Source organism: Parasteatoda tepidariorum, chromosome 10 (assembly GCF_043381705.1).
Source record: "Parasteatoda tepidariorum isolate YZ-2023 chromosome 10, CAS_Ptep_4.0, whole genome shotgun sequence".
In the NCBI taxonomy this organism is placed as follows: Eukaryota; Metazoa; Arthropoda; class Arachnida; order Araneae; family Theridiidae; genus Parasteatoda; species Parasteatoda tepidariorum.
Genome location: NC_092213.1, coordinates 60,609,685 through 60,622,659, shown reverse-complemented (window position 1 = coordinate 60,622,659; position 12,975 = coordinate 60,609,685). Strand labels below are relative to the sequence as shown.

The 12,975-nt window shown below is 32.1% G+C and overlaps 2 protein-coding genes across 3 annotated transcripts in view; both read right to left on the bottom strand.

The window, feature by feature from the left end:
• Positions 1-960: 960 nt before the first annotated feature.
• LOC122269114 (piggyBac transposable element-derived protein 4-like) lies at positions 961-2,891 on the bottom strand. The gene has a single exon (XM_043040748.2). The coding sequence runs from the start codon at positions 2,889-2,891 to the stop codon at positions 1,170-1,172; it is 1,722 nt and encodes a 573-aa protein (XP_042896682.2). The 3' UTR covers positions 961-1,169.
• Positions 2,892-6,498: 3,607 nt separating this feature from the next.
• The window catches only part of LOC107442376 (carotenoid-cleaving dioxygenase, mitochondrial), a 44,259-nt gene continuing 37,782 nt past the window's right edge, over positions 6,499-12,975 (bottom strand). For both annotated transcript variants that reach the window (XM_043040749.2, XM_043040750.2), the window contains exons 10-11: positions 10,720-10,834; positions 6,499-6,779 (exon numbers count right to left, since the gene is read on the bottom strand). In XM_043040749.2, coding sequence (XP_042896683.1) covers positions 6,625-6,779; positions 10,720-10,834 — 270 coding nt within the window. In that variant the 3' untranslated portion in view covers positions 6,499-6,624. The remainder of the gene's footprint in view (positions 6,780-10,719; positions 10,835-12,975) is intronic.

Here is a 12,975-nt window from a genome sequence, read left to right as displayed (position 1 = left end):
GTATTTTTAACATACTTTTGATGCGGAACATCACTAAAGGTACAAGAAAATTAAAGTTTATCTTTTATTTTCATTGACTTAGAAAAAAAACCAGTAAAGGAACACTTGTTCCTTTACTGGTTTTTCATCGCTTGGTGACCCAGTGAATAAACACCCCCTTATCTCAGTACTTTATTATGCTATGATGCTTAAAAATAAATAAAACGTAACTTCAATAAATATATTTTGAAGTCTCTTTTTCGCAGTGAGAAAAATAAAGCTATTGCATGCAATTAATTCCACTTCAAACATATAAATACAAACACTCATCTTATAGTTTTTTCAAAGAAACAAGGTGTTGCAGAGATAATAGCAAATTCAAAAATTTTTCCAGAGAAGTCTATTTGACCAGGTAATCCAAAACATTGCTAGATGACTTCCTATTGTTTGGGAGTAAGCTATTGTTGCCAATCAATCTAAAGAAAAACTTTCAAATTCTTATTTTTAATCAATATATATGAAATGTTCCTTCACTAGTTGGTTTACCCTATTTAAATTAAAAATAAATTAGTAAATTAATTTTTTAATTTTGATAGAAAAAAAATTATTAAGGTAAACAAACTTCTATTTAAGTTAAGGTAGTATAAATTTCTTTATTACATAATAAGTTAATGCAATTAGCGTAATAGTTTGTTTCCTTTTTTTCTCCTTCCTATTAATTATATATGGGTGAAATACGTTGGTTGTCTGACGTCACAAATCATTATCAACAATTTTCTATGCATAAAACAACGGTAATTCTAATATCTTCTCAAACAAAATATTGTATATAATCTTAATATTTTTATTAATAGATGGCATCATCATAAATCAAAAGTATTCTTTTAACTAACAATTCATAAAGCAATAACTGTAAACTGATTTATAAAAATACTATAAGAATCAAAAATTGCGAGAAGACCTTGTTTGATAGTATTAACACTAGAAAGACGGAAACTTAGTATATACCTATATTGCCCGAAAGCAGTCAAAATGACTGCATTGTGAAAGAATAACTATTATGTAAAGAAATTTGCTTTAAATTAATTTTTAATATTATTTACAGTCATACAGCAAGTTATTAATAAGTATTTACAAAAAAAAAACTTACTTCACTCGGAAAAAAATAATTTATTCATTATTTGAACATTTTAAGCAAATGAAAGTGGAAATCCGCAAACATACTTTTGACATTTTTCACACATATTATTTGTTTTGTTTTTGTGGCAAAGTCGTACTTGACAAATTTTGCGTTTGTTCGAATATGTTGTATTTGATGATGTTGCAGTTGATCTTTGTGGGTCTCCATGTTCTGATGAATTTTTCTGTCTTGTAGCTCTGTAATCGGTGGAAAGCTGTTCTGCTAATTGAAACAAGAACTGTTTTCGTTGCATTTGTATTCCTGTCACTTCCTTGTTAAGGATCCAAGCATTTATAGCAGCTAAATCTAAAATATTGAAAAATATTTGGAGGGTCCATCTACGAGAACTAGATTTTACTGTATATTTTCTGCCCATTTGATCCGTCATATCAACTCCAAATTTTGTTTTGTTATAAAATTGAATAGAGTCCGGTAACATTTTTTTATTACTTTTGTCAATTTTCACAAATTTATGCCTGGAACTTAGAACAGCTACTCTCTTATTCGGTTTGCTTTTATATATTGTAAGGACACAATTTTGTGATTTATATAGGAGAGTCGAAAAACGAGGCATGCTATCCTTCGTTTGTTTGGCTGCTTTGGGTAGTTCTCTTTTATTTCCTCTAATAGTTCCAACAAGTGTTGTTTTTTTGGCCAATAATTTCGTCGCGAGTGACATGCTAGTGAAAATGTTATCGGTCGTGATATTCCTTCCGCAGCTTGTGTATGGCTCGACAAGTTTCAGAACAACGTGCTCACTGAGAAGCATTGACGATGGTCGTTGTTCATCTTTCCCCAAGTAAGGAAAACCATTCAAAACGTACTTGCTACTAACATCTGATGCAAGCCAGAATTTGATGCCAAATTTATTGGGTTTATTAGGCATATACTGTATAATCTTGCACCTGGCTTTTGTCGGAAATAATTGCTCGTCAACTGTTATATTTTGCCCTGGTTGATAGCAAGATTGACTATTTTCAGTGAATTTGTCCCATATTTCCGAAACCAAGGCAAATTTATTTGTTTGGAGACGTTTACTTCTTTCGCTTTTTTTGTCAAAACGAATAAATCGTAGGATTTGCTTGAACTTATCTCTGGTCATAGTTCTTCTAAAAAATTCGGGACCCCACTTTGCTGGCCATAAATAACTCAGTTTTAAATTTTTTGCCTCGTAGGCTCCACGAGCATATAAAATCCCAATAAATGCACGGATTTCCGGTAATGTTGTTGTCCAATCGTTCCCCAAAATTCGGCGGCCTTCTTCTTCAGTGCAATTTTTTATATGTTCGATAATATAGTTATCTATTATCAACGAGAATGCACTGACAAGATTATCTGCCATAATGTTCCTTTTTGCGTAGCCTGTTGGACCTTTGACACCCTTGAAAACACAAGTAGATGGTAACCTTCCAGGAATTCCACCTTCGTCAAATTTTAACCACACAGTACCATCGGCAGCTGTTTCGGTCTCTTGAAAGGTGTTATCAGTTTCTTCATCAGAGTCTGAACTACTTAGCACTCTACACCTTTTCCTGGACACATTGATGACACTTTCATTTTCATCGTTAGTGATCGCCTCTTCATCGCTATCTTCAACATCAGATGTCTCACTTTGAATATAATCCGATTCATCTTCAGATGATAGTTCCCAATTTGTTGTATCTGATTCGATATCGGAACACTCTTCACCTATGTTCTTTAGCTTTTCCAATAACTCTCTTCTATTCGACATTTCTTTCATGAATTTAGGGCGCAAAAGAAATCAACTGAACAACGTGTCAGAACGACTATCACTGCATAAAGCAGGCCTATCCTAAGTCGACACGTGTGCAGCTCACGGTTATTACGTTGTAGCGCGTTCAAGCGGAACGAGGCGCGTGGGCAAAAATCAGTCACCATTTACGACACGGGGAGTCTTCGGCCGGCGAAGATCGAACCCACGACCCCCTTGGACTTGTGCCCAGTGCCCTATAAAACCAGGCTATTCCGGCTTTCCCAAGTAGTCAAAATGACTGCTTTTAGGCAATATAGGTGTAATACATATATTTTTACCGGAAATTACGGAGGGGGAGGTAACTACAATGATTAATAAACGCTTCTATATGTTGTACAAAAAGTCATAAAATTCTAAGAAGCTGTGTCATTATAAACATAATTGTTTTTCAAATTTAAATTGAAAAGCAGTCAAAATGACTTCCTTAGGCAATCTAGTGTTAAATTACTTTCTATAAAGCAGTTTCTTTTTTCAAACTAGCAATTTAAAAAAAAAAATTAGTACAAAATGATAATTTTTATTATGATTAAGAACAATAATCATTATTATTCAAAAGATATTAAAAATAAATATGAATGATTGACATTATTTTTGAGGAAATGAACTCGGGTATTTAAGTAAAAAACGTATGCAAAGAAATACTTTATTAAAACAGTCGCAAATGTTCATAATTGCATTTTGACATTTACGACAGACAATTTATCTACAGTTTTTTATAACTAGATGACAGCACTATAATGCGTTAAAATGAAATTTTAACTTTAATTTAAATTCAACTGTGAGTGGGAAATAGTCTATCTCGTACGCAGCGGCATTAACTGATCCAACGGTAATGAAATAACGATATTGAAGAGTATGTGATGTGGATCTAAAAATAAAAGTTCGTGATCATTGCAGAGCTGTAATCGTTATGTAGAAAAGTCCATATAGCAAGATTAAACTTGTTGAGAAGAAATTAGAGTTGTAATGTTCATGTTGAAGAGGTATAATTAATCCCTTTATTTTTAAAAGAATAGTGGTAGCTAAAATCTTGTGGTCATTTAGAAGAATATGGTTTTACACTTCTAGAGGTTTGTAGGATACAGCCGATGCCTTAAAAATATCAGTTTATAAAGATATAAGTTTCGTGGTACAAATATGTGAAATTAATTTCTAAACTTCAACGTCAATTCGCATCACAACTATAAATTTAGCTGTCATTCTTAGAAAAAATTAAAACTCAAATTATAACAATAACAATTTTACTAAACGACGCTATTAAAATATATTTAGGTTAGAATATTTATGAAATATTTAGGTTACATATTTAGGCTAGAGTAGGTTTCGTAGGGCAAATTATGTGTTAGTTTAACTTCTTAACTTTATTTTCACTATTAAAACAAAAGTCATATTTTCATTTAAAAATAGAAAACATCGGTTGAAATGCTTAGATTTAGTTTATAGAATAACGCTACTTGAAAAAACACTTATTTAAAAGAGAAAAAAAAATTAGGTGCAATTGTATGGAAAAAAAAATGGTTTGAGAGCATGAAGATTTCAAAGTACTAAACGTGAACAACTGGAACATTCTGGCGAGGAAGAGAATAGAATGGAAAAGGATACCAAGGAAGGCCCTGGCTCACAAAGGGATATGGAGTCAATAAAGAAGAAGATTACAAGTTTATTTGAATTTCTTTTTAACATTATAAATTTGACAGCCATTTTCAATAATAAAATAAATTGTGTAAAATTAAAATTACTACAATAATAAATCTCAAATGCAAAGTATGTATGATTCTTGAAGTGTGTATGATTCTATTTAAAAAAAAAAAACTCTTAGATCTTGTGCCATAATACCCTACATTCAATCAATCAATCAATTTAAAAAAAAAAAAAGCTTAGCAGCGTATATAGGTAAAATTAGTTTTTAAACTATCACTTTAACGTTAAAATAATTATTACATTTCCCCTTACTAAAATTCAACTGCCTTCTATCAGAAAAACCACAACTTAAAAAAACATAGCATTTTTTAACTGAAATATTCCAAATTTTTGTATGGATTTTAATAAGGAAATAATAAAAACCATTGAACTATCAAATACAAGATTATTTAGAATATAGCCGCAAAAAGTTCTTCGTTCTTTCAGTCTTCTTTGTAAGGACTGTCGCCTCAGTCTTTAAGTTGTAAATAATTTATTATTTTTGGCAACTCAAATGTGTGGGCACCTTTCGGGAGACTTTCCGAAAAACCAATAGGCTATCAAATACAAACTTATTCAGAATATAGAATGTATTCAGAATATATATATTCTTTGTTCTTCCTGTCATATAATTTTAATTTTTTAAATTTTTGCAATCATTTCAATTCGAAATTAAAATACTTGCAGGGTATGGACAATATTATATGTTACATTTTTGCATTGTTCAAACGAGTGCCTTAAGTGAAAAACGATTTTCATTTAGTAAATAAAATGCTTCACAGCATTGTATAGAGCGGCTTTCGAGAGAAATCCTCCAGACATCAGTCTCGCGTCGTGGCGGTTACCATGGTAACGAGGAAAAGTAATTTCGAATAGAGGTGTGGAGTGAATAGTTTTTTCTTAATCTTGACATAGGTCGGCGTGAGTAAACCAATAGACTCCTTCTTTCCTCAATTTCACCCCCTTTAGAGATGTGCTCTCGCTTGTTACCATAGCAGCAGACAACCCAAGACTTTTAGTCTGAAGGAGTTTTTCTCAAATTAGCACTATAATTTTATCTCCGCGAAGCTAATTTACAATACAGCGGCTCCTTTTTGGAGATTTTTCTCTTGGTTGTGTAGTTAGTCCCAATCATAATGTTAGCGTTTGTTTGAAAATTTGTCTCCTAAACTAAAAACAGGTCAAGAATAAAATGTCAAACAGAAGAGTGAGTCATTAAAAACCTTTAGGTTGAAAAATTGCTTCCGGGGAACTAAAGGAACTAGTTTAGTACCTATCAGAATACTAAGTATGCAATGTAAAATTGTCACCTTGTCACTAAGAATTTTGTGCTACACTTAAGTTTTTAAAGTTATTATATACAAAATTTTAGAAGGATTAAAAGTTAAAATATTGATTATCATGGAACATTCTGTTTTTAACCAGTTTTCTTAATTATATTCAAGCTTTGCAATATTAAGTAAAGTTATTCATCGTTTTAGAGGCAAATGTTTTTCGATTAAATAAAAATAAGTCTATTTTTCTTTTCAAAAAAAAAAAAAAAAAAAAAAAAATTTAAATTTACAGCTTTGTTTTACAGAAGTTTCTATTTTCTTACTTTTGCTGATCACAAATCAGTTTGCTGTTACAGATCAGTAATTACTCTTTAGAATTTAACTGAAACTTTCCTTTTCTTTATGCAGTCAGATACTGCATAAGCTAGGAGGGGATTTTTCGCTTCTCTTACTCACTATGAACAACGTTTCGGTACTAAGTACTTTGTACATTTAAAAGCTGTTGCTTTCTACCTATAACAAATATTTCCTTGATGAAACTGAGCTAAAGATTTTTTTGAAGGAAGTTAATATTCGCCGAAACTTTTATGGAACAAAAACCGTAAAGCGTGTTTTGAAGTATAGCAAAAATTTATTAAATTCAGTTAGAAAAAAATTAAAATTTTATCAATAAAACAAGTATTACATATGTACAAATAACTCCAATAAATACTGAAACAATTCAAACATCAACAGTCTTAATCCATTAAAAATACCCCATGTACAGATGGCGGAAGTTTAACATCATTTGGCACTATAGCGCGGCCCAATTCCTTGAATGTACGGGCATCCAATACCATAAGGAAATCTGGTGCATCAAGATCGGTGTCTAACACTACAGAAAGTAATACACCTGAAAGTATTAAAACAATTTGAGTAGCATATACAAATTATATACTAGTAGTAATAACTCGACGGGGAGTTTTTAAATCTAGACACAGATTGAAATCCTCAAAATGAGTCTTCTGTATTTCACCAAAATTTAACAACTCCTCAAAGTGCTTACTTTTTCTTATTTAAACACTAAGCGTTATAATAACGGGGCAAAGTCCCGGATTTTGGGGTCGGAGTTACTAGATAAACACTTTTCAAGCATCTCTTCATATTGAAAACTCTGAGGGGAGAGTAGCTATCGACAATGTCAACAGTCATTTCTATTAAAAGGTACCTCACCATAGAATCGAGTTAACATGTCTTATATACTTGTGAATTGTAATTTTATTTTTGTAGTGGTAGATACACTACAACATTAAATAACAAAGTGAGTTAGTTTTTAAAGTGAGTAATTTTTTACGACGATTAATAAGGACGATCTTGTAGTTGTAGATACACTGCAGTACTCCCCCACCAGAATTATATCTGTGACAGAATTCGATGAACGGACACCACTAGTTGTTTCATTGCTGTTTTGTGAGAAACCGGGAGAGCTGTATTAAGATCACCTTACTTTTGCTGATCATGAGAACTGTATTAAGTTCACGGTCGTTTTTCTCTTGTGTTGCCATTAGAAGTAGAGTGTATGCAGGCCGACGTTGTACGTGATCGAGACTGACTAGCAACAGCGCGAGTAGGTGGATAATGTCGCAGTAACAAGTCAACTGTTCAATGTGGACCATCAATCGAAGTAGGCGTGTGCACAACACGTCTGAAGGTCACCAACGTGGGGAGAGCTATCGAAAATGTCAACAGTCTTCTATGAAAAGATACCCCATCAGAAAATTGAGTTAACATGTCTTATATACTAGTGAATTGGAATTTTATTTTTGTAGTGGTAGATACACTACAGTACTCCCCACCAGAATTATATCTGATAGAATTCGATGAATGGACGCCACTAGTTGGTTCATTGCTATTTTGTGTGAAGCCCGGAGAGCTGTATTAAGATCATCGTACTTTTGTTGATCATAAGAGCTGTATTAATTCGTGGTTGCTCCTGTGTTGCCATTAGCAGTCGAGTGTATGCAGGTTGACGTTGTATGTGATCGAGACCGAGTAGCAACAGTGCGAGGAGGTGGATTTTGTCGCAGTCACAAGTCAACTGTTCAATGTGTACCATCAATCGAAGTAGGTGTGTTCAGATTGAAGTGGGCGTTACTGTCAAGAAAAGCGTGTTCAGATCGAAGTAGGAGTCTCTGATAAGGTAAGCGTATTCACATCTCGTTCGAAGGTTACCAATGTGGGAAGAGAAGCTATCGAAAATGTCAACAGTCATCTATGAAATGGTACCCCGTCATAGTATTGGTCTGGTTTTGTTGGTTGGTTGGTGGGTCCCCTTTACCCCTTCATCATGAGATGGGATCCTTGAGGTGTTTCCTTCTGGTGGTGAGCATAGTATCGGGTTTTTGCCTTATATACTAGTGAATCGGAATTTTATTTTTGTAGTGGTAGATACACTACAACACTAAATAATAAAGTGAGTATATTTTCCTAACGATTAATAAGGACAACCTTCAGAAGTGTACATAATCTCAAAATGAAAGATAAGATTTTGAAATTGCGAATCTTTGTTTCCAAAGAATGGCAATGGAAGACACAACTTACTTTTCATCAATACAATCACTTTTAGATCAACGAAATTGCATTTTTATCGAAGAGATTTCGGTAATCAGGGATCATGGCATGGTTTATCGTGTAAGTAAACGCACTGAGTACAATGTATACATGAAGTACAGTATATCAGAGTACAGTGTATTATTGTAAATTAACAAACAAAATCTCAATTTTAAAAGACTTCTTGTAATTATGCATGCTACATCCCGTTAAAACGGGATATAATATATTTTTAAAATATTAATACTTTTATGTTTATTGAGTTTCATGATTTACAATTTTATTAAATTTGATTGCAGTGATTTTGAACATTTTATGTAAACAATTTAAACACGTACACAAAACCTGTGAATCTAGCCGTGAATTTTTTTAGTCCTTGCAAAATTGAACGTATTAAATTTGTTATTCCTCGGTGTTTTTAAAACATTGTCGAGTGCTGGGAGTTCCGGGTTGAAATATACATGCAATTACTTGTATACAGTCTATGGTCTTTACAGCTTCCAGTGCAGCGTCTTATTCATTAAAACGATTGATAAATAAACTATACACTGTTTGGACAAAAGTGAATAGCTTACTTTGACAAAGCGACTGAAATTTAGGTTTCACATATATATATATATATTTTTTTTATTTCCATTAAAATCTTTACGAAAATACGCATTTTTACGCTTCAATTACGCTATTCTTCTATCAATAAAGCGTTATTCGATTAAGCAGCAAAAGTTTTTAAAAAAAAATTAAAATCACGATATCTTTTTATTTTACCTCATTTTAAATGTGAAACATCTTTATGACATTTTAAATGTGATCAATATGTGTTAATAAGTGGTTAAAAGGTGGTGAAATAGGGATTATTTAATATCAATAGTTAAAAGTGCATATAGTACTGTTACGCTGAAATCGGCATGGAGTCCTGTTGGTTCCCTTTATTAGGTTTATTAGGATGCATTCCCAATATTCGTAAATGTCTTTTCAAAAAGTTCATACTTTTCTTGTTTAAATATGTCGCTCACTCCTTTCTGCCCAATGATAGTTCTCTTGGATTGTTTATTTTCAAGTTAAAACAGGATCTTTGACAGATCTCTCTTCTGTTACGTAGTGAAAATAGCTGTCCGGTTCCAGATCATCTTTTAATTTATTTTTCATTCATAATATAACATTTTAAAAAGGTAGTTAATTCATATTAAAGCATTGTTTTCATTGTATAGCATTTAATTGTTAAAATCAGTCTAGTATTTCATAGTTATTAGTTAATAATTACGATATTACTTACGATCTACTGACTTCGTTTTATAACTTACGTTTTCATTTGCAGGTCATATTGACCTTAGACTGTATAATGTTTGCTCAACTTTATGTAGAACTTGAAACCATGGAGCTGTCAATTTGTCAAGGTCAACGTGATACGGTGAAAGATTGAGTTCGTGAAGACTTAGTGGTCAATAAAAGAAATTGATTTTTAAAAAAATAATAATTAAGAGACAAGGTAAAATTACAAAGTCTTGAACAAGCCTTTCCGACTGATTAAGACAACTATGTTGTCTTTTGTATCAGTAATAATTCGGTAATAGTTTGTCCGAAGCGTTTTTTTTCCAGCCCCTTTTCAACATAAGGTGACAATGGTTGACTAGCATATTACCATAGTGATTGATTTGTTTATTTTATGAAGTTTTTATAGAGGGGAAAAACATCTCAGATTTCTGATGATTTACTCTAAAAAATTTTCGCTAAACTTGTCTCTTTAGCAAATTCTTTATAATTAAGGTCATTCAATTTTAATCTACTACATGACGTAATTTATTACATCAGAAATATAATTGATTTATATTTAATTAAAATCCGAACAAACCAAAATGACTTTAAATAGAAGACATAATTAAATCTAGCTTTGTGTTCGGATTAATTAAAAATTGGAAAATTCATTAAAAAGTGTTCGGATTACTACCGCCGTCTGCTTATGGACTGATCGTTAAGACACGGTTCCCAGCAGATCACCGAAGTCAAGCATCACTGGCTACGGTCAGTGTGCGATATTGGTCCTCGTTAAACTGTTCTACCGTAAAGTGCTCGACTTCACGTGCAGGCCGTCGGGCTACCGAAGCGGTTGTGCCATCCCCTCTGCAGAGGATCAAAATTGTGATGGCATGTCTTCGAATCATCCTCAGGGATGTTTCCCAGACTGTCGCCCATCGTGCAGCTCTAGTGCGACGTAAATTAACTACAACAACAACAAATCTAATTACCATCATCCTCTTCAACGGATCCAGGTCTTGGTACATAAACAGGTTCACTGGGATACATTGAATCTTTTTCTTTCCATGTGATCGTTTCTCCCGTAGCAATATCCAGTTTCAATAACTGAAAAATGCAAAGTGTACTCAATCATTCAAGCAAATTCTTTTTACGACGCTATTCATAAATAATCAGGTATTGCAAATAATAGCTCAAACATTTTATTTGTATAATCAATAAATTACAGCAATAAAATGTTGATATCAAAAGCACAAAAATTGTCTACTTAAATTTCACTATCTCTCTCAACTATATTTACATTAATTTTCATTAGAAATTGTGCTAATAATTATGAATATACAGTCGGACTTCTATTTAACGAACTTCCATTTTGCTAATTTCTCGATTTTGCGAATTTTTTCGAGGAACCAAGAACATTTTGGAAATTTCTTCGTAAAATAACTTCCAAATAGCGATGTGAATTTTCTATTTAACGAACATCGAGATCCACTTTCTCTATTTTTCAAAATATTTCGGAACATTTCAAACTTGCTAAGGCATTATGGGGGAAATTACCTGGAATCATTTTTCGAACCCACTCCTTTATGTAATGTTTTACTATTTACTCTAAAAGTTATTTTAGAGGAAGCAGTAAAATCCCTTTCCCTTTTTGTTTTCATTTCAAACGAAAAACTCAGTCCAAATTAACGGATTTCATCAGTAGCAATTAAACTTAACGCATGTGGTAATGCATGTTTAAAATTTTTTTTGTAATAAATGCAGCTATATTTTTATGCATAAATTTAGCTTTTTTTAGTTGAAAATGTATGTAGCATAATAGTGTAACACTGGATAATATTTTGCTCTATTCTTGCTTTCCATGCAAGTTTATTTTATGGTTAAGATTTATGAAATAAATAGTAGATACTAGTGCACAAGATAACGGTGTATCCATTGCTACTTTAATTATGCCTAGTGTTTATGAATTTAAAACCTGTTTTGTGTTGTTCCAAGTATTTTAAAAGGTCATTTTCTATTTAACGAGTTTTCCTTATAACGAACTTATCATCGGGATTCAGCGACTTCGTAAAATAGAGGTCCGACTGTATTCGTAGGTTTAAATAAAATGTAGAATTTAAAGTCTATATGTGCTGTATGAAACTTATTCTGTAAAAAAAAATAGTATCTGTGCTCTAAGTATGAAGAACAGCTAGTGTTAGGGCATATGCGTGGAAGTTCGATAAAACACTCAAGATATTATGTAAACAATGAAAAAACATAGATATGTCAATAGGTACAGGAACAAAATTGTACTTATTGTACACAGACCCTTATAACTTCTAAACTGTTAGTCCTAATGTCTCGGGATTGCTCTCATAATTCAATTCAGCATGAAGAAATAGACTAGAAACTTTGCTTCACTTGCTTGTCTAGAAGAAATTAAATTACTCCCTTCCAATTATCCTTATTTCCTTCAGGAAATAAAGGGGGGAGAGTCCAGATTAGAGTACAAAAGAGAAATATTCAAGTATCATTTATAATAACATAAAAGTTTATTTTTTTAATTAAAACCCTTGGATATTAATTTTTCCGAAGAAAAGCAATTTCACAGGACTATATTTTAAAATTTTTTTAAAACCATTTGAAACTTTATAGCTTACCTAAATTCATTTTTTATATACTTTTGATTTTAAATTACTCATGTAAATGAAATAGAATTCGCAATGAAGGGTTTCCATCGTGCTATAGTGTCCTTTTATTAAAATCTCATGAAGCATTTGTAGCCAAATCTCTTTTGTGAAGTCTTTAAACACCGGAAAACTGCTTGTGCCTAAACTTTAAACTATGTAAAATAACCTGAATTTTTAAGGTCTAAGGGTTTATGGTATTTGATAGTTAGGTCATTTCTCCAGAAATGCTTATTCTGAGGGAGAATATGCAAATTTCAACCACACTTATTTTAGAATTTTTTTTTTCTTTAAGAGACTTTTCGAATGAAATCTTATGCCTTTTTCATTTTGATCCACACAAAAAAAAAAAAAAATTGAAATCATATTTGAGAGAATATTTGAGAGAAAGATTTTACGGGGTATACTTGGTGGTGTAAATGAAAACAATAGCTGGAGGAGATTTAACTTTGAACTGTACAATATTTATAAACAACCTGATATTATTAAATACATAAAAATAAATCGAATGAATTGGATCGCCCACGTGATTCGAATAAGTGACGACAACACAAAAAATATACTACTTTTTAGACACAC

Excerpts from the sequence above, each read along its gene's own strand:
- LOC122269114 (XM_043040748.2), bottom strand. The coding sequence starts at position 2,891 with ATGTCGAATAGAAGAGAGTTATTGGAAAAGCTAAAGAACATAGGTGAA.